This window comes from Paracoccidioides lutzii (genome assembly GCF_000150705.2).
Source record: "Paracoccidioides lutzii Pb01 unplaced genomic scaffold supercont2.9, whole genome shotgun sequence".
In the NCBI taxonomy this organism is placed as follows: domain Eukaryota; kingdom Fungi; phylum Ascomycota; class Eurotiomycetes; order Onygenales; family Ajellomycetaceae; genus Paracoccidioides; species Paracoccidioides lutzii.
Window position 1 is genome coordinate 665,598 of NW_015440955.1, and position 27,442 is coordinate 693,039.

The window sequence follows — 27,442 nt, forward strand, 5'->3', positions numbered from 1 at the left end:
GGGGGTCTAACCCAATCGTAGTCGCGTAGCCCTCAAACCACTCTCTGTATTAGATTGATGAGGAGTTAGTTTCTCACCACGCCTGTTGATGAGCTGAAGTTATACAGATTAAACATGCGTTCGGAATAAATATTTCTCCAGCTTATCGATAAGAGTCTCTAAGGACATTTAAATGCTTGGCAGCAACCATATCGGGGCTAGTGTATTTCGGGACCAGGAGTTTCTTTTTCCCCGTCGGCAGCTTTAGACAGAGCTCCTTCGGCTTCAAGGTTAATACGACTATACTTGCGCCACGACAAATCCCAGGGTTATATGGATGAAAGATGCCGATGACAATTTCTGAGTGAGCATCAAATGGCAAATCTCGCAAAGGCGGGGGTTGGGGCCATCTATCTGTCTCGATCACGTTTTGGCCGATTTGTAGCTCGTATTTGCTCTTCGTCCGTTAAAACTTTCTTTTTGAGGGCAGTCTGTTGGATGTTTCAGAACGAAATCATGAATGCTGTCATAATGAAGATAATTCTGAGACTTTTATTCAAATTGGGATTCTTAACAAAGGATACTATTCGCCGTTCCAAAAATATTGCATACCATGCCCACTTTGGGGAACATCTTGAAGTACGGAATACTTTTTGTGTGAATATGAGGACTAGACCTCGATTACGGTTACCTCTCCTCACTTGATCCCTGAATCTAGATCTATTGAAGGAGCGCCTAAAATCCAACCATTGAAAGCTTGGAGGATTATTTCGATCGTTGGAAGGAGAATCTTCCTTGAAAGTCGCCACGCGTAGCAGTGGATGCATCTATCCGTGCCATCCTCGGCAATAATATGTCCTAATATGTGTCATTGCCTACAGAAATATTTCCGAGAAGTAGCTGCGCACCAACCTCTCAAATAAGATTGACTAGCAAGTTATATTGATATGTGCCATGTACGTAATAATTATGGTGTCAAAGAAGATATGCATGATACTACTCCAGGTATCTACATGGTGCATGAACCCGATATGCTGTGCTCCCTTTCTCTTTTTCCCTTGGAACAACCCTCGTGCGGCACAAACGCTAGTTGGTAAAGCTTGAATGGCCCACGGGATGATAAGGGTTTAGATAATCACTAGTTCCGGAGTGGAATCGTGCTTTTGGTGGATAGATAGGATCTACCTATGGATAACCTGTAGTAGCTGGGAAGGTTTGGCTTGTTTTGAGAGAAGCCAGCTCGGCCAGGAACCCATCCGATGTTCATGCATTATTGGAATGAATATGCGAACAGCCGGAAAAGCTGATAGATAGACTGCGGCTCGCCCGCATACGTATTGTAAATTAGCATTTCGAACCGTTCGCCCCTCAGGCGCTGATGCTGACAGATCACTTTTCTAGGAAATGGCGACATCGCTACCGACATGAGCAACGGCATCAAACTTCGATATTGAGTGTCAGATACGAGAAAACAAAGTCATGCAATTTCGAATCAAAATATAAAGAGTACGTCAGATGCATGAAAGGAATGATCCGTCGGAAGCACTGAATCTTACGTATTCCCAGAGGCTAATGGAGCAGATGTTCTTTTCATGCCAACGACCTCCACTAAATAGGCGGGGCTCTTCCTGCGAGCAAGGATGACGAGATGCCACAGGCAGGAAAAGAGATGTAAGAAAATGAGGAATGGATCGAAGTTCTCGATGATTAACAACATAACGACACCTCATAATAATCCATAGCACTTTGCTGACGGGCATTCCTCCGATACGTTGCTGATATCCATGCAACCTGGTAAGGCACATCAGACGTCAGACCTCATGGTTTCGAGTCATGCACATCGTATATATGCCTCCAGTGATCGTTCATACATGGTGGCAGAAGCGTGCAGGGAACAGGGAAAAGAAATTAAACAATCATCAAATCTTGAAGCAATTCAGGCGAAGGAAGTAAAGGTGGGGAGGGAAAGGCAGTTCGGAAAGTTGGTCCTTGCAAGAGGAGCAGAAGGAAATCTATCCTCACGATGATCAGCGGTAAGAACTTGAAAACGGAAACCTGATCCTCTCAAGGTGCATCAAGAGAGGAGTTTCGAACGAAACAACCCTGGACGTGTGTAGGTTAAGGAGCGGTAGACTTCTTCTCTTCGGTTTGTTCCGGGGAGGCTTGGGATTTCGTGATATTCATGTCTTTGCTCTGAGGATATGTATGATCAATGCGTGACCCACGAGACCTCGATCATAACCACAGCTAAAGTAAACCATTCTCCAAATCACGATAAGTCATAATAATGGATACAAAGAAACGAACGGATTAGGTCAAATAATGAGAAAGAATATCGATCTTCCAGAGCAACAACCAATCGGAGTGCTTGAGACGCTGCACCATTTTCACCTGTAGACAAAGGTTGTGTGTTTTGGCCCCTATCGGCTTGGCTGGAGAGGGGATTTTGGAGAATTTATTGGCCAGTGAATACGATAAGAAAAGGATTCCTGCTTTGATTGATTTGCAGCAAATGATATCCTATGGAGAGCCATATGATCATCATGATGTGATAGGACAGTGAGAGAGAAGAAATGTGTCAGGAAAAATGAACCATGTAGAGAGAAGTATTGAAATATTGGATGAGATTCGAATTTACTATTGGTGTGTGATTGGCTTCGAGATTTCTTTTCATTCCCTTATTTTTTAGTCGGCGGGACATTCTCTGCGTTGGTTTAAAAATTTCGTGAAATTAGGCAAAGGCCAAGGGGTAGGAGCCTTTCTTCTCCACTGTCAGGCTTGAACGATCTTGGTGGTCTATGTATCATTAGTGGTGATAGATAGCTGTTGAGGAAATAGGATGAAATCAAGGTTCGGTACGGGTTCCCCGTGCAAACTTACCAGTGTTTCTAATTCACCCACAATAGCGGTTTATAGTTAAACTTGACTGGAAGTTTCTGGCATCGTGATCAATGCACTATACCGAGCCAGTGACAGGGGAACGGGGACGGGACGGAGGAGATTAAGGGTGAATTGAGGTGTATTTTCAAAGGGTGACCTGATTGGAGAAAGACAAATTCATGATTTGAAGAACTAATATATGAAGAGATGTGATTATCATCTATCCGCGGCGTGGACACCAACAACGATATCATCAGGGTCGAATAGAGGGGTTTACGGATGGTATCCTCAAGGTGGTCTTTCCGGACACGCTAGATTGGGATGGCGTCAAGGCCCTAACTAATCCACACTGGTTGAGAAATGTCTTTCCTGGGAGCCAGCATAGCCGTTCCGTATCCGTATTTTATATTTTATTTTATTTTATTTTTATTTTTGGGGGAAGATGAAGGGAGAAGGATTTTGATAATCCATTTTGTTTCCACTGGAAAGGGATGAATGGAAAAGAGAGAAGAAAAAGGGAAAAGAAGAGGTATCAATGAGAAACCCCCAGATATGTTCATACAAAAATATCAACCATCCATAGCTGTTTTAATGTCCCACCTGACACTTGAGAAGAAGAACCCAGGCCAACCTTTGCGCAAACATAATAAAAGGTCTCGAACGACGCGCATCTGGGCGTTGGGCCTCAGCATGGGCCCCGACAGGCATAGGTTTGGTATATTTTCCAACGGCCAAAAGGGCTGCAATCCACATCCGGCCTATATATAATATCACATCTTCTTTGAACGGCGCCGAACCAAGGAAACATATCTGTAACAATGGCTTTCTTCCTAGCTGCGGTAGTGCGGCGAAAATCACCACCCACATTTGAGTTGTGAGTTCGGAGAGAACAATATCCACTCCTCCCATAAATCAGCTGGCTGCAGTTGGTAGTGGCAGAACAGGCACCTTGTCACTTTTGGTTTCAGAGCTCTCAATTCCACCAGTCAGAGTCTTTGGTTGAGCCAGGAAGCTGGCACGGCTTCCCCTTCGCATGGCACCGGCCTGCTAGCGTGTGCTAGGGACAGGCAAAGACAGACTTCAACCGAGGAGGCGTCCCTGACTAGAATGATTAAATGAAGCTGGACGGTGCATTTGAGCGTGTGGGCAACTGCCTGCACCAATGAGGCCCTTTTTTTAATTTTTATTTCTTTAATTTTTATTTATTTTGACGCTTGTTTTTTCTGTTCTTCTTTCTCTTTTTCAAATTTGAAGACAGGAATTGGATGCAGTGGTAGAATGATCGATTTGGAAGTTGGGTGAATGCGCTCAGAGAGTTTGGCTGTCGCCGTAGCGGAAGTGATCGCAGCACCTGAAGGCCAAGGGTGCGATGTTCTGACGGGTACGACTCCCAAGATCAAATTCGGGGCCCATTTAGGGCATTCCAGGGGTGAGTCCAGGGGTGAGTCCGCCTTTCTCTGCTTGGTCTGCCCCCCATGCCCGACCCCGCCCTGGCTCACCCCAAGCCTATTCCCAGCCAGCCCACGTCCTTTTTCGTTCCGCCCACCGCCTAGGCTGCCCGCTAGCCCTGTCCGTGCAAGTCAGGCAACCTGTCGAACTTTTGGCTTTGCTTCCGCCGCCTCCTGTTCCCCCTTGTCAGGCTGTCAATTCTCTCCCTTTCTCTCCCCCCCAGTTCCCCCGTTGGTCTTTCATCTCTCACAATTGATTCTCCTTTTCCATTCTCCTCACCTCTCCTCTTTTTCTACCTTCTCTCTCCGCTTCGGATGCGCCCTCTTGCTGTATCCTGTCGCAGCCTGGAGCTCCCCTACGCCCTCCACTTTTGATTTGCCATTCATTGTTGTCTACAACAGCGCAGTGACCCTGCTCTTGTATCACTCCTTTTTGCAGGAGTGTGGAACCCTGTTGTCTCGCCAATTGATTGATATCTCTGGTGATTTCATACCTCAGCTCGCGATACGAAAGCTGTTCTCCTCGTCCTTCTGCCTTTTCACTTGGCATCACCCAGCAACGTTCAATAGCATTTCCATCAGGCCTATATCGATCCGTTCGGTGTCACATTTCAAGATATTTTGTCTTTTTGTAGACCGATAGAAGAAGAATCTTGGATTTCTGTCTCACCCATTGATCCCCGTTCTATGCCCAAGCCAGAGTTGCTTCCCCTTGTAATTATTATTATTATTATTATTTTCTTTTTTGATTTCCAAAACTACTGGTACTATTGCTACTTGCCGTAGCTGAGAGCAACACACCAACCCACCCATCACCCTTTCAACAAAACAAAGAAACGAACAAACACCACACCCCACCAAATCGACATCGTTTATCAACATAGATCGATCGATCTACCGATTGATTGATTAATTGATTATCCTCTGAGAAGGATAGACAAAACGTCCATTCATCCATCATGGCCCCATCGTTGAGAGACCATGCGTCTTTCGTCCGCCCTTCGACCAGGGATCGCCCCATGACCAGAGACCAAGGAGATACTTCTCTCGTCATCCCAAGTCGAACTTCCTCGCTTCATTCGCGGATCACTCAACCCATTCCTTCGACTTTGAATATGAAACCAGCTCAGCGAACTCCAAAAACCCTCACCCACGCCTACATGGTATGTGGCGTTGGCCGCGAACCTTCGCAATGGGTCAAGGCTCCCCCTCCCGGCCAGGGGAAGATCGGACACATGAAGTGCGCTGTTGGTCAATTCTGGTTACCAGAGATCTTGGGCAGTAGTCCCAGACTAGAACAGGATAATGAGATTGCTAGAGCTCTACATTCTGCCATGAGAGTGAGTACCATTGGCAACTCATCAAATCAAGTTTTGAACTGGAACTTGGATTAATCACCTATTTTAGGCTTGTTTCCCTCATGACGTTGAAATCTGCACGGGCAAGAACCAACCTCATTGTGTACACCATTCGTTTGTTCTCCAGCAGGATTCTTCTCACACCCTCTACGGTATTGCGCTGCGTGTGTGGTCTCGAGCAGATGAGAAACGTGCGGAAACCATTCGCGAGCTGCGTAGGAAAACGGAGTCCGACTTTTACGATACCCCAGATGAAACGTACTGGATACCTTACTGTCTAAGTTTCTTGTCCAGGTACCCCCTTTACAACCTTCTTGGAGATTACCTGCGTGGCATGTGGATCCATTGGAACAAGGCCACCAATCTTTTCCATGCCGAAGAAGTATCCCGCATTCTCAGCTTCCCAGCTCCACGACTCAACGACTTGGTTCGGATTGACATGAAGGACTATGCTTTATGTTATCAATTCCCTTCCTCCCCAACTGGGTTCCAGAATTTCGCCATGTGGCCATTGTTCAACTGCTTGTCCATCCCCAATATTGTGGGCGTTATTGAAGCCGCCGTTTCTCCCACCCGTCGCATCATATTCGTCAGTCACTACCCAGCCATGCTAACTGCCGCCGCGGAAACTATTCGATTCTGTGTCCGTGTGTACGAATGGAGTGGTCTCTACTGTCCTGTTGTCCATGCCCGCCACGCAAAGGAGCTTGTTCAAGAACCCGGTCCATACATCCTTGGTGTAACTGCAGAGTGCAAGACTCTCTTTACTGCACCATCTGATGCCCTAGTGGTTGACTTAGATCGCAACTTTGTGTTAACTTCCAGCCCGCCAAACATTTTGACACCTGGTCAGAGAACTAAAATGATCAATCGCTTGACTCAGTCTCTAAATGGAGATGTTTCCCAGTCCGGTGTTCCTCAACACCTCCGATCAGCCTATGGAGGGGGGAAATTAATCCCTGCTGGCCAGATTATTGTGATGCGTGGTGAAGTTGAAAGTGTCCAGGATCCGGATTGGTGGAATCAGGATGGCGTTATGGCTGTCATGGATCATGTCTGCGAAAAATTGGTTGGTTTCTCCTTGATTAAGTGCATTGTTCCATTGTGCGCCCCCAACATACTAATTTACTGGATAGGGCCGAAACACTGGAATGAAGGCTCTTTTCGGAGGCGCCGTAAAGAAACCACTGATGACTAAAGTGTCTATGAGACACCTGAACGAAATCGTTCGTGAGCGTAACCAGTACTCCCGGGATGCCATGGAAGCATGGCAAGATTTCATTAACCTCAAAGGCAGAATGGATACCGAGCTCTCCAAGGTTACAAAGCGAAACAACTTTTTGGTCGAGGAGCTGGAAACATGGAAGCAGCAGGTTTGTCCCAGCTTTAAACCTCCCATTGTCGCTATCGCATTACTGATTAACCACCGCTACAGTTCCTCAAATTCCAAGCATTTGCTGAGCAGCTTACAAAGGAAACTTCGGAGCTTAAGGTCAAGATCGAATCTCATAAACGTGAGAACCGCCGCCTCACTGGCCTTATCGATCAGCAGAAGGATGACGCTGCCCGTCTTACCCTTCGTCTTTCTGGAACTGAGAAGCAGAGAGATGATGCTCTTGAAGCTTTGGTCCTCCAGCAAGAGATTGCTGAGGAGCTAGAACGTGAGAGGAAACGCAACACTAAAGAAATCAGTGCTCTGCAACACACGAGCGATACCATGCTGCGTCAACGAGATGAAGCACAGCGTGTGGTCCTCCATCTTAGAAGTCTAATCAATGGCCAGGCCCATCACATGGAACACATCGTCCGTTCTCTCTCAGATACCCCAGAACTCTCTGGGTTCATCCAGGAGGGTTATGACGACATACGAGAAGATAATGAGGCCGAGGACCACGACATCGCAGAAGCCAGTCCAGTTCGACCAGGTTCTCAAATGAGGTCTACATCCAGACTCCCCAGCCGCGCCAGCACCATTGATGGCGAAGACGTCACTCCAGAAATGGAGCAACACCTGCTGAACCCCAAACATAGCAAACGCTACTCAACCCTGAGCATGTCCGACGTCGCTGACAGACACCTGCGAGACAAAACCGACGCCATCGCCGATATTATCCGGAACATTTCTGATCAATGTGCCGCAGCCGTTGAAGGCCTCCATCTTGCCCAGGACGCCGAGTTCGACAATTCCCTCCGGCTCCAGAGCGGCAAGGATAACCGGAACGGCAACCTCACCCCCACCGACGAACATGACCGCGAACATTCCGTCCGCACTGAGGGTAGCGAAGCGGGAGATAACGACGGTAGCTTCCTCAGTCCCGATGGACGCATGTCCAGCATTCCTCCCACACCGGATCTTGTGCATAATCGCTCCAGCACGTCGATGTCAATGATTAGCAGTACGACGATTCCAGAGCGGTCGAGCCAGCAGTATGGCCCTGGCGAGCTACCGACGAAGATTGTCGAGGATGATGATGAGCGGACGTATGAGATGGAGGCGCAGATTGAGAGTAATGGAGGCGTTGTTTCCAAGCAGGCTGAGCAAGGGATTTTGAGAGGAGAAGCAGGAAGGATTGTTGAATGAGAGTTACACATGAAAATCTAAGTCTGAGGTATTTCAAATGCCTTCTTGCAACAGCAACAGCAACATCGACAATTCTGGCACCCGGTTTCCTGTGTGATATTGCCCAACATGATTTGATTTTCCCATTCTAAGCCTTTATTTGCAGGATGAGGAATCGATGATTTTTCTTATGTGTATTTCTCTTGGTGGTAGATTTTCTTTCTTTTATTCTTCATTTATTTTATCCATTATTCCCCCTGTCAGCTTTGTTGTTTTGTTACACCTCCTTTTACCCTGCAACGCGTGTGTGCTGCAGATACCCGCTCCGACTTCGGCAGCATCTTTTTATGCGTTTTTGTCAGATCTTTAATTCCCATCTAATTCATATCTTGTCTATCAGCAAAGCAAAATACATTGGTATATATGCGACATGATTGCACATGTACAGTCACATTGCCACCTTTTCAGCTATTCACATATCATCTCCACCAATTCCTCACCACATATGCACTTTACCTCAATCTCAAGATATGCCAAGAAAGGAGAAAATGCTGCAGGGAGATGTGATTCCTTTGCATTTACGGCTGGAGTCAGAACATGTCTTAGTAACCTAGACTGCTCTGATAACCTCTCAATGAAAGCTTTTTTCCTCATTTTGAATTCCCCTCCGTTTATATTCTTGATATTTTTATTGCATTTAACCTGCATTTTCTTGTCACTTGGTCATTTCGTTCTCGCCCACCTCTACTATGTGTACATGTCTCTTTTCTATTCTTTTCTTTTGAGCTCCTTTCTCCAAGCAGTCCGCGTTGCGTGTTCAGGATTTCTCTCCTTTTTATTTTCTCTTTGTATACCTTTGGTCTTCCCCCTACACTACAAACCCTCCACTAGTTTTATTATTTCATTTCCTCTATCTCACTTTCTTACTCTCTTTTTTGGAGGCTATTTCCTGTTTGCTTTTTCTTTTTCTTTTTCTTTTTTTTTTTTTTTTTCCCGGAGTACCACGGTTATTTAATACAAGTTTTTTTTTTTCTTTAAAAAATGCTTTTCTAAGTAACTATCTTAACTTCTTTCTCCTATACTACCCGTTGAACAAAAGTACCGTGGTAAGTGTTCCGTAGAAATGCTCATCCTTTGACCTTTATCTTTACCAATCAGTTTTCATGATACGTCAAAACGACCGGGCGATAGCCATAGCCATAACAAACGAGTGACTGTCAGGTCACTATGAACTGCATGATTAACCCTTTTCAAAAAACCTTCGGATTGCAGGCTTAGAGCAGAGAATATGCTCTCTTCCCCATCTCCGCCTATATCTAACTATTCTTCATCCTTACATATAAACTTTCTCCATTCCATCTACATTCCCAGTTTCTAGAGAAGTCGTATGTGGTAGATACCTCTGAAACAGTGGAATTGGCGCCCAATTCACAAGGAAGTCTAAGGCAATGATAGAGAACTAAAAGCATTCTCATTGGTTCTGTTGATCCAAAGTCTTGCAAAGAAAACTGTGAAATCCGGGGGCTAATTGGATCAAAGTGCTTAGCTATGCGTTAACGCTTTGTATTCCCACACTGTGTGGGATTCCACGGGGCTCTGTCTGTTGATGTTCCGCGGGATGGTTGCTATATTGTATGAGGAACACCTACGTACGTGAGCGACATTGCCAACCGGCTGAAAGGCCAGCAACCGTCAGGTTGTTAATTTAGTGGTTGGATTTGCGTTGTCGAATTAGTTTCAGCGTGGACTGTGGGGTTGGATGATCCGATCCGATCTGTCTGAACTTGGAAAAGGACCCCGATTTTTGTGTAAGCAGTTGCTAGGGAGAAGTCTCTGGGATTTCCAGAGGGACCGATAATCCCATTAAAGCGAAAGAGTTCCCAGGAGGAAAATTAGAGATCAACAATATCCCGGGTTATGTCGGGATGCATTTAAAACCGTGTAAATGTAACAAATATGTCTGTAGTGCATTTTTGAACCTGCGTTCACGTATGCAGAGGTATCCATTAGCCGCAACTCTTTTTTGGGAATAATGAGCATTGCGAAAGGTTTGTATCTGGGTGGATTTGAAAGGGCAAAGTCATGTTGTTCCAGTGCTCCCAGCAAACGAAAGAACTCATCTATGTATTCTTCTTATTTTTCCGGTTGGGAGGGCACACAACAACTTTTCACACTGGGAAATAACTTCAAGTCGTAAGATCCAGAAAGTCATTCAAATAAAATTTGGAAGACATTCATTTTGCTGGTCACTTAATAGAGCTACTCTTCTCCACCTGAAAAATAGGTAACCACTCCGACAAGTAGACTCCAAAAAATTACCCTGCTAAGCTCTGCAATCCAACTCCTCCTTTTCCGAAGGTAATCGTGAAGAACGCAGACGAAGCACTGATGAGAGCTCTAGGTACACGCCTGCTGAAGGAAGAAAACTAGATGGGATGCGCCGTAGTGCAGCCGGACAGATCATTCACGAGTGGCATCCTTCGAAATCTGTTAAATGCAAGACTCGTTTTGGTAGATCCCACACATGTACGGTACGGATAGTTCATTGGAATTTAATGGAGGTGAAACGATCAAGGTAACCGAAACGAGCAAGCGACAAACGCAGAAATCCATAGTTCATTTGCTGCCGACGGAAAAAATCAACCTTCTTTCTTCCTTGACAGGGTCGTTGGGCCATGAGAAACCTAGTGATGGGTGTTGCGTCTGAGATCTCCGTACTGGCTGGCATCCTACTGGCAACCATCGAACCAAGGTCCCCCAAGGAGTGAGAGGTGTCTGGACCTAATCCGTTTAGACCAATAGATTTCAACCGAAGGAAATTTTATTAAGACATAAAGATTCACTTTGCGGTTTTCTGATCTCGAAATTTGTCTATCATCAACTCTGAAGGCATGATGCGAGATCTGGACTGACAAGAGGTTCTGCTGCCTGCGTTATCGAAGATGCCAAGGTCAGAGCTTCAGGTCCTTTGAGTTGTCGCAGTATCCCGGACTGTTATTTTTGTCCGTTACAGCTTCATCTGCCTGCTGTGCGGTTCTGGTCTTTGTTGCTTGACGTTAGTTGCCAGGCAAATGCAGTTGGGAATTAAAGTCAATGACAGACAAAGAATAAGTTGGTTTCAGGCAGAAAGCGGAGGAGGGATAAGGTTTGAAGTCATATGTAAGCGTGTAAAATAGGGGTAAGTTAAAGGGGGTATATCTCCACACCAAAGGGCAGCATGTTAAACTGTGCACATTTATTTTCAAACTTCAAGGTCCAAATGGAGGGTAATTCATTGATACTATATACAGGGGAACTATCTACTAATAATGTGAGAACGAGAAAAATAGAACACCAACTAATGCACAAAGGGGTATGAGAATTCAAAGTGGGGGAAGACATCAGGAGATTCATAATGTGCGTTCCCAAGTAGAGAAGCAAGCGCGCGCCGTGAAAATGCTTCAAAATGATGACCCAAGAGCGCCAGTGAAATGAATCGCTCAAAGTAACTAGAGACTAAAAGACAGAGCGGAGGATGTGGGTAGTTCTTCCAGGTCCATAAAATGTATGCCACCGAGTTGGCAAACTCCAATGCACCGCCAATCTACTGACCAGGTGTTCGACCTGCCATCCATCCCCAACACGGGAACGGCTTAGGCACTGCTGGAATTCGAGGAGGTAGTTGAAATATCAACTCCTTTCGAGCTCTCCCATACAAGGAGATAGAACACCCCGAGACGCAATGGTAATGGACGTCTATCCTCGTCGCTAAAGCACCTGTCGATTCGACATCGAAACGAAATGAAAGTAGGCTACAAGGAAGAGGCTTGCACTGATCATCGCAGCAAGTATATATTGGTCGGTAGCGGACTTTTAATAGTACGCGGCGCTGGCCAATACTGCTGCTATACGAGATCAATTAGCCACCCATTAAAGTCCCAACTTTGAAAATAACTTAACAAAGGGAGAATTTATTCCACAGCCGGGGATTATCGATCACGGATTCCAGGACCTATGACGGATGCCCCTAGTCCATCAGCAATCTGCATCACTCCACGGAGATTGCCGATGGGCTTGGTGTCTCCGACATACGCCCTGGAATCCACGGTCCATCCTCGCCAGATGACCGAGGAGAAATGATCTCAGTTGGAACAGTATTCCCAACAGTAACCACGTCATCATCGCGGGTGGTAGGGTATTCATCGAAGTTGGGCTTGGCCCGAATGCTAAGCTTGGAAGAGTCTGTTGGGGATTGCCGCGGACGTTCCAAAAGATTGGGTTTTAGTTGTATCCGACCCCTCTCCAATGCATGTAACAGGATAGAGTTGACCTCATCTGATACGATCCCCTTCAGTTTACTCATCGTGTCATCGGACATTTGAGACGCATGGACATTCCAACCCAGTTTATCCAGATGTTCTGAAACAATGGATTTGGTGTCGAGCGTTAGTCCTATGTGGTTACGGTGCAAGTATGTCGGTGAGGTTTCGTTGGAGCGACGAGAGATCTTAGATGGTTTCGACTTTGATGAAGAATTGACCGATACTACTTCATCCAGCATACGCTTGTGGGCAGTTGGAACGACGTGTCTAAACGGACCTTCGCCAACTTCATTTCTGATCTTGTAGTATACAAGGCCCAAAGTGGCCGCAAGAGCTTGATGGCAAGCTTCCGGGTACTGGCGAGATGCCTCTGCACGGGTGAGGTCTGAGGGTAAATCACTCGAATCACTGGAGTCACTCATATCACCATCTGTGGAGAAAGTTGAATCGTGTGCGTGCGGCATACGGCCCCAATACTGGTAGCCTTCCAATTCGTAAAACTCTGCAAGCTCGACAAGGCGATGAACTAGGGGTTTTCAGGGTTAGTATGGTCTCATGCCATCTAACGAGATACCGTTAAATTTTTATCCACTTACTTCGGTTTCGCTTCTTCAAACACCAGAATTTCCAAACAGTTCGGGGGAAGTACTCTGGCCAACGAACAGCTCCGTTTTCTTCAACAAAAGGGACCGGGGTTATGGGTGCATATGCAGTCTGGGCTAGAGAGTTGAATCGTGTCCGTTCCATGTACTTCATACGCGATTCCATTGCCGAGAAACGAGAGAAGACAGCTCCGAAGTTCTGAGACGACTCCCTTTGGAGTGTCATCAAATCAATGTGAAGTTGGCTCACGATAGTCTGAATCTGACTGAGGTCTGTTCGTGTAGCACAAACGTCGGTATGAAGTTTCTGGACATCGATCTGGAGCTGGTTGACATCGCTTTGGAGTTGGCTGATGTCGCTCTGAAGAAAGTCTTCCTTCGAACTCAGCTCGGAAAGGTGAGTCCTCAGCTGTATCATCTCAGACTTCAACTTCGTTAGGCCATCCTTCAACTGGGACACATCGCCCTTCATCCTTCCTACGTTTAGTTCGATTCGGCTGCAGGTCTGGCGTTGCCCGTCAAATTCTCTTCGAATGTACTCATCTTCCCGATTTCGTCGGTTGACGTATTCATCTTGGGTCAGTATTGAAGTCCGCAGATCGATTACTTTAGCATCAAGCTGATGTAAACGGTCATGGATAATGAGGAGTGCTGGATCAGAGACGGCTGGAGGTGTCGATTCTCGTTTCGTGGACAATCTTGGACTGGTCGTCATACTGGAAGCCCTGTGGAGGCTCCTTTCAACCGTGGACATGACGAAAAGGAGGAAAAAGAGGAAGAGAGAAAAAACAAAGACAAGAAAAGTGCTCATATGACTGGAAACATTCTGACTGTAGATATTTTCTTTGATATTAACATGAACTTCGGTTTGGGAATGCGGGTATTTGGCGGGAATTGGGTGGCGGAAGAGTTGAGAACAGGAGGTGAGGAGAAGACAAAAGGGAATGACCGCGCCAAAGGGGCAGCAAATGTGGGAATTTTTGGCTCTTGGGGGGGCAAAGTTGGACACAAAGCCATCATCCGGTCTCCTCAATGGATGATGGCCCAACCTGAATAATCTTGATGCAACCGTGAAACCGCTATTCTCAAAGCAGAAGCATCGGCTGATGCCAAGGGAGAAGGCGCATTTTAAGTCTCACACGAAATATATTGAATACCGCTAGTGGTATTAACCCAGTCTCAGATGATGCCAACAGCCACACATCAAAGCGGAACAAGTCGGCGAGATTTTCAGGAGAAGAACGATATAGCTTCTTGATTCAAGCAATAAAGCTATACAAAAGCCGATGTGAAATAAAGGCCAAAGAAATATCTTTGAACAGGAGAAGATATACGGAAAGTATGGGGAGGTTTCTTGTGCTGAAGCAGGCTGAGAGGGAGGAGAGAAAGGCGACTGGCGACCACAACATGCTTGTTACGCAGTATTGCGCTAAGCAAATTTCCAGCCCGCAGCGCTAACGCAGCTAACCATACTGGGGCCTTTTTTTTCGCTGTGGTCCGGAATCCTATCGTCCAACCAATTCAGTCTAGCAAATTTCATGGATTGGAGTCTTGCACAGGCCTAGCTCGATAGGGCATAGATTGACGCCCACCGCCTCATCCTGCAAGCAAATGGGCTTCAGCCCAGAGTCCAACAAAATGTATCTGTCCGCTTCAGCCTGCCTTAGCGTCATGACACGATTCTTGCCTCCCTGGATCATAAGTACAGGGTACACGTGACAACAGAAATAGATTTATCAACTGATCACGTTATTGAGCCCGGTCGGACCGAGGAGAGTCTTGGTTGTGTTGGGCCAGGGAGACTTTGGCACCGTCCACGAGTTGTTGTGGACCCGTCACTGCATCACGTTAGTGGCCCAGGCTGAGGGATCCCGAGACAAACAGAATGGTCCTTTCTAACGAAGTCGCCGCTCGCTTCCCAGCCTTGGAAAGCCCATATTAGCCAGGTGAGAGAAAGGGGAATTTCAGGATTGTGGTCTGGTTGGCTCCAGCTTAAACGCACGTTAACGTCTCCAACTGCGTCTATTGGGTACAGTAACCAAGAAGCAGGCACCGAAGAATGCATTTGTACTTCAAGGATGGTCGAGATCATATTATGCTGCCCGATTTGAGAATCAGAAGTCAGCGGCAAAAGGTCCCTGAGCATGGCAAGGGATATTGTCACGGACGATATCTCCGTTAAAAAGTTCGCCATGCGGCTGGCAAATGGCACAGTCTTAAGAACCAGGTCGACACCGTCAGGCCTAAACGTATTGGAGGAATAATACGCATATTTCCCGTGAGAAGCCTATCATAAACCCCTCTGCACATGTCAAAGCGACAACCACAAACGGGTGAGGCACGGCAGACGTGGGTCAACTTGATATCAAATAAGACTGGTATCAGGATTTCAAGAAATGTCCCAACATCGGCAGATCCTGCCTTTTGAAAACCCATAGGAATGTGTGTGCAGATTTTCCAGCTGATATGGCTTGAGAAGAAACAGTAGCTGCACTGGTGGGTCATAGAAAAGCTGAAAACGAGGGCCTCTCGGAGCACCACAACACCATCCCCTGTAATAGAGAAAGGGACTCAAATCGAAAATAACTTGATAAAAGTTGCTGAAACAGGGGTTGGCCAGGGTAAGCTCTAGAAGAGGTATATAACAAGTTCAAATCTTGGGTCAGAGTTGACACCTGCGCAGAGATGGGCTAACTGATGAAGATGTGACGATGCGCCCCGTGAGCAACATATATGGTTTCTTTTTGATTCTCTGGGAGTCTACTCGGTCAAAACGCCAGAACTCGAGGGATGCACCAGCAATCCCTTGTATAAATAATGATAAATACGGGGTAGAAGATAGTTGTTCAGAGACAAACGAAAGAATGGCAGAGGATTTGTGGATGGAAGCTTAGCCTAAAACAGATTGTCCGAGATTTGTTGGCGGTTAGGCAGCACTCGGGATATCGATGTTCCGCCAGAACGCGCCCGAGTTCACATCCCGTGACTTCAAGGACAATTAATTGACTTTGGAGCCCATCGTATCTCTCTACGCACACTTGACGAAAGTCCCTGATTTGTCCTCCCTGGTTTGGTCTGGGGAAGTCTCTTGGGGAATCAATCCATGATTATTAATGGAATAAACTCGTTACCTTTTGCCACTAGACTCCGCTTGAACCTGGTTGTGGGCTGCAGACGGGATTGACCAAAACGCCAACCAGAAGTATATCTATGGATGTCACGAAAAGTTACGTTCAGCTATCATTAGCATTGAGATAATTGAACTCCTTCGACATCAAGGAAGCAGATGGGTAGCTCGATATTCTCTCTTTCACTTATATATCACCACCCGCGCAACACCAGGTAAGGGGGTCACCATTTCTTTCGAACTGGGGTTCCGCCCGGTTGGACTTCATCGTGAAACAAACATCCATATTCACGTCGAGACCTGGTATGGCTCGACTTATGAGACTGGATTTGATGGTTTTGAATGATCCTGTTTGGATGGATCACGTTTCAGAGCGGAACAACGGTTGAATGATGAAACGACCGTACGTGAATATATCATACTGTACATGGACGTGGAGGAGATGAAGATGATGATATGATGATTGAGCTCTCCATACACCCTGGAAGTTGTATTACTGATGCTCCAGATACGGAACTACCGTGGTATTGTTATGTTCCCGGATATGATAATTGGAGTGGTAACCAACCTCCCCTTTCCTCCCACTGCTCGACCAGCCCAGTTGAGCTGATCCATTCCGAGGGCTATAAATGAAACACGGGGAGATGTGCAGAATGAGAGAGGAATCTCTCTTCGTGTTGCTATTGCTTGTCTAATGTCCGGTGCTTTCCTCAACTCCCAATTCCCTCTGTACCCTACAAGCACCGCACCTGCCCCGGGACACAGTTGGAGCAGCCGTTTCTTCAGTAGCAGAAACTCGCTATGGCAGAGACCTCGTCCTCTAACGTTTTGGATTTGTGGTGGTGCCGATACGGGCTACTAAAAGCCCCCATTCTTCAGCTTTATTATATCATGCGCTATTAATATCACTTTTTTTGCGCTTCAGTATGAAATATATTCCTTGTTTTGCACTTTTTGCGTTCGTATGCCTTGGGGCTGCGGCTAGGGGAAGAGCTCCTGGAAAGACCAATAGAGACGAAAGCGATTACTCAGACAATCCCTTAGACAGATGTGAATGCTATGTGGTTTCAGGGCCCGAGCCGGGGTATTTCCAGAACTACAGGTTTTACGACTTTCGATCAGTCTCCCCGGAGAAAACCTGGTCGGCAAACTCCAAATCGCCGAAGCCGGTCCAGAACAGACCCTCCAACTCGAACAAAGAATCTCGCATAAACCTTGAAGAGACAGGCTTTCTCGACGACTGGGAGATCCAGGACTGGAATAGAGATGGGTCATTGCTGTACCCAATCCCTATTCGGAACTACTATGAAAATGTTTTCGTCCTTGAAGACACCACGAACAAGTCGACCGACTCGACCTACTTAGCTCTTCGAACTCAGAGACTGGAAAACCATACCTCAACGGCAGAGATTGAAACATACATCTACAACATTTTTCGTTGTTCTCTCAGGGTTCGACTGCGCCTTCATGCTGGGCGACATGGACGGCTTGATGATGTGGATGACGGTGAGGATGGGGATGGGGATTGGGATGGGGACAGGGACGAAGATGAAGACGATCTTGGTGTCGATAAAGACACAATTCCATCCAGTGGCCGTAATCGTTCAAAAATGTCTCCAGTTAATTTCCGCCTGCGACCACCGCCTAAGGGAGCGGTAGCAGGTATTTTCACATATTACTCCAGAACGGTTGAGTCGGATATTGAAATATTAACCTCTGACCCTTCAACACAAGTCCGTTATGCCAACCAACCAGATTGGGATCCGATAACGGACCTGGAGATACCAGGGGCGAGCACGATAGCTCAAATTCCCATTCCCTGGACAACCTGGGCAACCCACCGCCTCGATTGGTTTCCGAATATGTCGCGTTGGTATCTCAATAATGATCTTCAAGACGAGAAGGATTATCATGTTCCTGATAAACCCAGCATGCTTGCTTTGAATCTGTGGAGTGATGGAGGCGAATGGTCGGGAAATATGACGATTGGCTCTACAGTGCTGATGGGCATTGAGTGGATCGAAGTTGCTTACAACACTTCGAACACTGATGAGCTATCTGAACTTAACCGAACGCGTTTTATGGGACACGTTAGATCTTCTGGGCGTAACCGCCCTAGGCCAATATTAGATGAGAGCATCATGGTGAAGTCGATGCATCATTGGGAAAAGCCAAAGAAACATGGCTTGAAAAGGGATGACTTCAAAGATGACTCCGAGGAGAGCGATTATGGCGATGAGAAACACCTGCATTGTCTGGTCGGATGTCGAGTTGACGATGTGGAAACCGTCGGGAAACCAGAAATTCTGTGGGACTATTCGCAGCCGCATTCAAACACGCCTTTGGAGAATTGACGACCGTAGTGCTCATGTTGTTTTTTATTTCCTACTTAATCGAGCAAAAACATAACTCTACGCTAGAAAAGACAGTTTACTCTTGGACTGTTCTGTATATCAGCTTCTTCTTTCTTCCCGTTTCCTTTTTTTGGTCTCCGCAGTCCTTTCTTACATACCTGGTTGGAAGGCGGCTGCGTTCAGAGTTGCCCTTTGTGTCCTCATCATTCTTCTTTCCCATGAATTTATGGATAATTTTTGCCCTCTCTGGTATATTCTTATATGGAGTGCTGTTTCTCCGTCCACCCGCAAGACAAGATAAAAAGCTATATATTGCGGATTCTATTCCCCTTCGCCCTGCAAATGGAAAACTGGTCTTCATTGCGATATCCCTGGGCCATGGTTGTACAAAATCTACACAATAGGACGTACGCTGTTGCTTCTCACTTTACCCTCTCGTCTCCTCGATTGGAAGTAAAAATTGGAAGCAAAAATTGGAAGCAAACAGAGGGCCCTTTGGGAATTGAAGAGTGAAACTCTGTTTCCACGTCATTTGGTTTAGTAATTTGATGTGATAATGACATAGCATATAAAAGGTTTTTCATGAGTAGTGATAGTTACCATGAATTTTATAACCAGGGGAATGCAAGATAAATGTAGGTACATAGAGCAATCTTCCTATCCAACAATCATCAGATTGCCTTTATCAGACACAGAAAGCCTTGACAATATTAATCGTGCCGCTGCGCAACCCATACCTCATGTGGGTGCGCCACACCAAAAAACACCAAAATGATAAAAATCTTGAATCACATCCTTGTTATTGCACTCTATATCAACAATCAATAGCTAATCTATAATAAAAAGATTATCTACATCATTCTCAGTATGTGTGTCATCTTTAAATTGATTTAATTCCTCTTCTGTTAGTGATATGAGTGAGTTATTATCAATTTTTATGAGATCAACTTTAAGTCTTTATCACTTCTTATTCTGTTCTTTTTCAGCTTTATTATTCTTACACTGCATGATTTTTCTATTGACATCTTTAATAGTGAGAACTCTCTCTACTTGAATCTAATAACAGATTATTTTAGCTGTGTAGTATTTACTGATATTGAGAAAGTTTTTTTAATTCAATAATCTATTACTCATTAAATTCTACATGAATTAGACTTGCTTTGAATATTTTATTCAAACAATGTATCAAAAAGATGAGTGATTTCAATTTGAGAGTATCTCTAATACTTTATATAATATTTTTTATAATATTAATATAATATTTCAACTTTTGAATTATTTTTAATGAGAATAACTAAAAAGAAGAAATAGATATATAATCTGAATCATTCTCATTTTCATAAATTTACAGTGAAGAAGGTGATGAGATTCACTGCTTAAGAGTATTAAGAACTCAGTTAGAATTTCATAAATATATATCATATTGAGCTTATTTTACAGCTATTGCATTAGATTTAAAGATCTGCTTTTGTATAGCTGAGAGATCTTATAGAAATTGCTATTTTTCATACTTAATAAGATCATAATATATAGTATAATTGACTGCTTTTAAATGATAATACTTATATTACTGAAATGATAAACTATTTAGAAATTATAGCAAATGAGTGATATACAATGAAAATTCATATAGAATTATATTATGAAGATCTGTATATTGTATGAACTTTTTAGTGATATGAGATTCATAATTATTTATTAAAAGTAATTAATAACTTCTCTTCTATCTTTTTTCTATAGCAGTATTAAAATATTTAAGTTATTCAAATTTAATTTTATTATTTATAAATTCAATATCTGATATAGTAATTATATAATTGCTGAGTAAATCTATCTGTGTATATTAATTCTTCAAGTGTGTTTTAAAGACTAAGATTATCAATGATGAAATGATATAATTATTCATAAATATATATTTAATAACTGTAATCAAATCTCTTGAAAAGAATAAAGAAATAATGAAATTAACTTCTTTAAAAGTAGTTATAACTTATTCTCTATATCTTTGTTCTTTTTGAAATTCAATCTCATTGAAGTTGTACGTATCACAGATGTGAAATTGATACTACTTAAATAGAATCTAAAGATATTTAAATCATATATTGATATATTCAATATCTTTAACTGTCAATCTCTTTAAATTTATTAACTTCTATTTCACTTTTTTATATTTAGATAAATATTTAATGAATCTATAAGTTCATATCTTGCTAACTTTTAAAAGAAGATAGTAGAATCTATATGCTGATGTCTGAGTATTAAATTCATGAAATCTTTAATGTATTTGACTGTAAAAGAACAATTCTTTTCATCAAGCAGCTTAATTCATTATTTAATCACATTCTTTTGACTCTTATTTAATCTCTTGTTAACTGAAATCTTTGCAGTATTTGAATTTCTTCTATTGCTATATACTTAGAGACATTAATAAAAAATCTCAAATTCTTATGACAGAAACAGTATTTTGAAATTTGAGTTTTTTTGATAATAAGTAACAGCTTTCTGAATATGATCTTTGATATTTTTATCCTTATTTGATATTGTAGTAAGTTATTAATTGATGAAGATGATGAAAATGATAAAATTGCAAGATTTTTATCATTTTGATGTTTTTATCATTTTGATGTGACATACTTACATGAGGTGTGAATTGTGCAGTGGCACAATTAATAGCTTAAGTAATATTTTTTATTTGCTTCTTCATAAATCACATCTTACTATGTAATACTGTCCAGGTTGCAATAGTGAGCTGTCAAAGCTTATTAGTTAATGTGACTGGCCACTCAACACTCTAATTTTTCCCACTCAATGCAGTTAAATTCTTCAACTTTCACATAATCTCTCATGTCAAATAAGGATTTAATTAAACTTGCAATCAAAGATTTGAAAGTGAAAATGATTAAAAATTATTATGTTACTATTAAAAAATATTCAATTAGTAGAAATACACTACATCAATGATATAAAAATATACAATTTTTATATAATAAAATTATCTTCTGATATATATAAAAAAAAATAAATTATAAATATATGAAAAAATATAAAGGGTTAAGCTCTAAGAACTAGAGACTAGTCCTCCTATATAACAAGGACGAATTGCTTGAGAAAGGGAAGAAAAGAATGAGATGAGAACTTGAGCTTAAGCAAGCTCATGTAGCATGATCACATGTGCATGTGCAAATGATGACTAGGCTGAGTCAGTCAGTCAGAGCAAATCTAGAGGTTCAATCTCTTATAATACTCTCCTTCTCCCTCTTTGTTGCGGGCCTTTACAACTATTTAAAGTCCTCTTTACATCTAATTTTGCCTGCTGAGAGGCCTCTCAAGCATTCAAGACCTTCACTTCTTGTAGGAGACTTGCATCATTTCACATAGGCTCAGCTCAATCTACTCATTTAATGAGATATTGCTTTTTTCTCTGATAGGTTCATTCACTCTAAATTTTCTTAATCTTAAACTCAAGTCCTTCTGAGATCTCTATAGCAGGTGACTGCCAGTCAGTTTGCCTCTGACTAGGCATGAAATCCATTGTCACAGCATGTAAAAGCTTTACATTAAAGACATTGTGAATGCTAGGTGAGATGTTCAGTCAGTAAGCATGAAATTCTATCTTTTCTAGCACAGTATATTGATTGTATTTCACATTCAACTTCTTGCACAGATGATTAGTTCTCATGTTCTCTAAGCTCAATCAGATCTTATCTTCAGATTAAAAGCTTGAAGCTAAGTCTCTTTGTCTATTTGCATATTTTTCTTGAGATTGCTGAGCATTCATTATTTTTACTTAAGCTCACTTCAACACTTCACAAATCTTTCTCATATAATCATCTGCAAACTCAATGAGATTATGTGGCATTTCAACAGAAGGTGCATCAGCTATATCAATGAAGGAGATGTAGAAAAGATATATTAAAAAGAATGAGCTTATGCCCATTGAGGCAGCATCTCTATTATTGATGATCAGCTCTGCTAGAGAGAGTCATTCACATCAGTCATTCTGTTAAAAGCTAATATACTTGCATAGGTAGATTTTCAGAGTCTGATTCATTCACTCTATAGCTATGTCATTCTCTGAGTGATAGACTGTGGAGAGTCATCTCTTAATGTCTAATTTCTCACATACTCAAGTTCAAAACATGCTTGTGAAAGCTGATCCTTGATCTAACACTATCACCTTAGAGATGTCATGTTGAGAAATTATGTTGTGAAGGAACACTCTAGCTACTGTCTTCACATCAGTTTTCTTAACTGCTTTTAATATAACTCTCTTGATCAGTCTGTCTATTATAATTATGATGTTTATATATCCTTTAAAGCTCAGTAAGTTCATGATAAAGTCCATGGAAAGCTCCTGCCATATGTGTTCAGGAATGAAGAGAGGCTTAAGCAGTTCCTGATGTTGATCTCTTCATGCAATGTTTGATCTGCAAAGATGACAGTTCCTGATCATTCTTCTCACATTGATGACATAGTCTGACCAGTAGAACTCATATCTTAGAACTTCTGCTGTTTGCTCTTACCTGGAATGACTGGTAAGAGATGAGTCATGAGTCTTGTGCACTAACCTGATTTGAAGAGGTTCAAAGTCTGGCACTCACTTATGATCTTGAAAGAGAAGCTCCTCATTCTCATTTAAAGAGCACTCAGAGATGAAGATCTTAATGTTAAGTTCAGAAGAAAATCTGAATCTTTTCTCATGAAGAGTTTACTTCAGATACTGCAGGATCTTATTATTTTTACAGGCCTCATTTCACTGAGCTTGAAGAGATATCTTAGATTTCACACTGGCAGCAGTCACTATTGATTTCATTTCAGATACCAGTACATTAAATTTAAGTAGTTGAGCTTGTCTCTGCTTGATTCTCTCATCATCAGCACTCTATGGCATGTTCTGCTCTCTTCATGATAGAGTATCTGATTCAGTGTTCAACTTCTCTGGCCAGTAATCAATTCTGAAGTTGAATTAATAGAGAATATTCATTCAACATAGCTGTCTTTCATTTAGTCTACATGTAGTCATGAAGTATTCTAGATTCTTATGATCTGTGAGAATCTTGAATTTCTTTACACTTTGTAGCTCAGTATTTCATTTTTTTAAACACTCAATTATTGCTAATAACTTCTTATCATGAATCTCATAGTTGCATTCCACAGGTGAATGCTTGTGAGAGAAGAAGGCACATGAGTGTAGAATGCTCTGCTCATCATATTGTAGCAGCACTCCTTCTGAGATGTAATCTGAGAAGTTCATTTTCAATATAGTCTTATGATCAGAGTCAAATTGAAACAGGATCAGAGCAGAGATAAACATTGATTTTAGACACTTAAAAGCTTCTTCAGCCTTGCTCATTCATAAAAAAAGAAATATTCTTGCATGTAAGAATTGTCAGTAAGATCACAATCTTTGAGAAATCTCTGATAAATCATCTATAGAAATTGACAAAGTCTAAAAATTCTCATACACCTTTAAGAGTAGTAGGTGTTGCTCATTTCAAAACAGCTTTAATCTTCTTCAGATTCATTTGTATACCCTTACCTGCTTCAATGATAAATTCAAGATATTTTGTGCTGTTCATCTCAAACTCACTCTTTCTGATGTCTGCCTGCAGGCCTGCTTTCTGTAGATGCATAAGCATCTTTTGTACATGCTCATGATGTTCTTGTAAGCTTCTTGAAGAAAATATCAAGATGTCATCTAAATAGACTGAGCAGAAGTCATCCAGATATTTACATAATGCTCAATTGATATATTTTTGAAATGTGCTCAGAGCATTGGCCAAACCAAAGGGTGTAATCAGCTACTCAAATAGCCTATATCTGATTCTAAAGACTGTCATCCACTCATCACCTTCTGTGATTCAAATCTTGTGAAAAGCTGCAATAATGTCCAGCTTAGTGAATCATTTAGCCTGTTCAATTCACTGTAGAGTCTCACTGATTAATGATAGAGAATATCAATTCTTTTGAGTGATTTTGTTAAGAGCTTGATAGTTCACACAGAATCTTAGCCCATTCTCAGGCTTCTTCACAAATAGTATGAGAGCAGCTGCAGGGGAGTTGCTTACTCTAATAAAACTCTTATCTAAATAATCTGTAAGAGTCTTTCATAAAGCCAGTAGTTTCTCTTGAGATATATTATATAATGAGCCTCAAGGGGGTTGTTCTGTGCTACCATCAGCCTTTTTAATCAGTTCAATCCCATGATCTCTACCTGGGTCATGAAGTGGAGGTAGAGTGTCAGTGGCTTCCTTATCAAATATGTCCAAAAACTCATAATAATGTTCAGGCAGCTTTTCTCTAGGGTCAATTTTTGATTTTACTTCTAGAGTGTTTTGAATGTCAGTCAAACTGACAGTGAAGATCTTGATGTTTCACTTCTCTCAAGTGATTGCAAGCCTAGAGAAGCTTACAGCAGAGATGGAAATCACATCAGCTTTTGTATTTGAACTAGACTCTATCTCTATGTCACTCTCTTCAAATCTCACAATTCTTCAATGAAGGATCACAGTCACCTTTTGCTGGGCCAGCCAGAGGTCATCTAGATACATATCATGATTATATAACTCATTCACCATGTAGAGAAAGGCTCATTCAGTTATGTGACTGTCAATATCAATTTGAATGCCAGTCACTATGCTTGTGGAGAGTCCCATGAAGTCTTCAAAGCCAGTTATTTTAACAGGGAGAATTTCAATGCACAGGAGCTTATGCTTGCTAATATAGAATTGAGAAATAAGATTATAGATATTACATCCACTGTCTATCATTGCTCTAGTTGAAAAGACATTATCTACTAGAGCATCAACAGTGAAGGGTTTGAATATCATCTTAGATTTAAATCTTCTTCATTGCTTTCTCATATGATTCTTATTTCACTTCTTCTAGTGTCTTTTGATTGAAGCTACTCTTTTCTCAAATCCTCACTCATATCCACATCATCATTGTTCAGTACTGGCTCAGGGATCACCTTAGCTATTGTGAGAGTAGCAGAATATCTAGAAGATTTGAATGAGCAGCTTCTAATCATATGATCTTCAGCTTCACATCTCAGATACAGGTGTTGCTCTCTTCATTGATTAACCTCTATCTGATTTATCAATTTGATGTGATAAGCACTTGAGGTCACAGCATCAGAAGAGAGATCCATCAGATCATCAGTAGAAGCTTGAGACCAGTTTCATCAGTTAAGAACAATATGATGAAGTAGAGAGTGTGAATTAGATGTCATATGATCTGAAGAAGATCTGTTCTCATGATATTTATATCACTGTATTAAAGTCTTAAGCTCAGAGAGTTGATGATCAACTAATCTAAGCTTCTTGCAGTAATTTTTGTAAAGAGATGATTTTCTTACACTCATCATGCCTTCCCTCAGCTTCATGCTTAGAGTGAATTTCAAATACTTCTTTTTAATGTGATTATCTCATCTGTGACCACCAGCTTTCAGCAGTAGCTGATTAAATTCAGGCAGAAAGTCAAAGAGAGCTCTTCTACTCTATTATAGATTATTGAGCTTTTGCATAGTCTTTTTCTGTTGTGCAAAATCACTAAAAAGCATATGTGTCTGCTTCAGTAAGCTCTCTACTGTGAAGTTGATCTTGTTCTTATTATTCTCAACTCAGAGATAAACTCAAGTTGCTGTCATTTCTTTCAGTCTTGAGTACATATATCAAGCACATTCCTCATTATTATCTAAAGCTTTCTCATTGACCTTAAGTTTTGATTGAAGCTTTAGCTTTCACTGAGAGTAGTGCTTCAGATTAGAATTATCATACTTCTCACAGTCTGATAGCTTGGTCTTTGGTCTTCTGACTGCAATAAATGATTGCAGATTCAATTGAGAGAGAGTTGATATCAGAATGTTCAAAGCTTGTTGTAGATTAGCTATTTCAGCTTGCTGAGCTGCTATTAAATCCCTGTTCTCACACTGGACCTGTTCCTGCTGTTGAAGAAAGGCCATTCATTGTTGTTTAAAGCTGCTGAAGGCATTCCTGCTCATTGCTTCATGTTGATTCATTTATGTATTTATTGTACAAGTCTGCTGCTTTATCTCATTCAGCTAGACATTTTCAATGTTGCTTGTTCATTTGTTAGCATGATTGCTAATCCAGTCTATTCATATATCAGTGCTATCACTGAACTTTATGATGCAAGATTTAAGGCTCTCAATAGTCTATCAATGTCAGCATATTTGCTGAGCTTTGTGATACAGGATTAAGGCTCCTGTTAGGGAGCGAATGCGAGCTGCATAAGAAGGAAACTCTCTGCGTTGCTAACTGCTATATAACGAAATACTAAGCTTGATGGGATGAAAGAGGTGCTGGGGCCTGCCTGGGTTATAACCACCTGCATGGTCATTTGATCACGTGAGGATATTTGGCCTAACCGGGCGCCGAGCTTAATCCGACGTTGAGTCTAACCAGGCACTGAGCCTCAGTCGGGCTCAGTCGGGCGCTGAGCCTAACATCACCCCCTGGTCTAGGGACAGGCATGTCCTCATGCTGGTAGGTCATCATCAACCTTGTCCTTCAGGTAGCTGTCTGTCTCCCATGCCTTCAGCCACTCATCTAGTCACCTTGGGGGTCCAGCTTTTGTAGGGTTAGCTTCATGGAAGTCATGTATGACATGTGATGATCCTTTGAAGTCATGAGCTGAGTATCAAGATAAGTCCTCATCAAATCTCTTCCAGTGGACTTGATATTGCAGTTTGCCTTGATTTATTTGACTGGCTAATATATGCTCCACTTTTCATTCATTTTCTCCATCTATCTCAATTGGATCTGGTGGTTTGACAGTCTGTCCTGGTAGGGGATCTCTTGGATCTTTGCAC

General features: G+C 42.4%; 5 protein-coding genes across 5 annotated transcripts; 2 read left to right on the forward strand and 3 right to left on the reverse strand.

Moving 5' to 3' along the window:
* Positions 1–4,061: 4,061 nt before the first annotated feature.
* Positions 4,062–4,857, reverse strand: PAAG_03875 (hypothetical protein; the record flags this gene model as incomplete). The annotated part of the gene is made up of 3 exons (XM_002794236.2): positions 4,062–4,426; positions 4,458–4,490; positions 4,605–4,857. The coding sequence occupies 3 exons, from the start codon at positions 4,855–4,857 to the stop codon at positions 4,062–4,064; spliced, it is 651 nt and encodes a 216-aa protein (XP_002794282.2).
* A 409-nt stretch (positions 4,858–5,266) lies between these two features.
* Positions 5,267–8,246, forward strand: PAAG_03876 (DENN domain-containing protein; the record flags this gene model as incomplete). Its single annotated transcript, XM_002794237.1, has 4 exons — positions 5,267–5,647; positions 5,715–6,734; positions 6,802–7,038; positions 7,101–8,246. 4 exons carry the CDS (start codon positions 5,267–5,269, stop codon positions 8,244–8,246), a joined length of 2,784 nt encoding a protein of 927 aa, XP_002794283.1.
* A 4,006-nt stretch (positions 8,247–12,252) lies between these two features.
* PAAG_03878 (hypothetical protein) lies at positions 12,253–13,882 on the reverse strand (the record flags this gene model as incomplete). The annotated part of the gene is made up of 2 exons (XM_002794239.2): positions 12,253–13,052; positions 13,123–13,882. 2 exons carry the CDS (start codon positions 13,880–13,882, stop codon positions 12,253–12,255), a joined length of 1,560 nt encoding a protein of 519 aa, XP_002794285.1.
* A 772-nt stretch (positions 13,883–14,654) lies between these two features.
* PAAG_03879 (hypothetical protein) lies at positions 14,655–15,322 on the reverse strand (the record flags this gene model as incomplete). The annotated part of the gene is made up of 4 exons (XM_002794240.2): positions 14,655–14,819; positions 14,897–14,966; positions 15,029–15,051; positions 15,131–15,322. The coding sequence occupies 4 exons, from the start codon at positions 15,320–15,322 to the stop codon at positions 14,655–14,657; spliced, it is 450 nt and encodes a 149-aa protein (XP_002794286.2).
* A 1,859-nt stretch (positions 15,323–17,181) lies between these two features.
* PAAG_03880 (hypothetical protein) lies at positions 17,182–18,609 on the forward strand (the record flags this gene model as incomplete). The annotated part of the gene is made up of 1 exon (XM_002794241.1): positions 17,182–18,609. One exon carries the CDS (start codon positions 17,182–17,184, stop codon positions 18,607–18,609), a length of 1,428 nt encoding a protein of 475 aa, XP_002794287.1.
* Between the last annotated feature and the right edge of the window lie 8,833 nt (positions 18,610–27,442).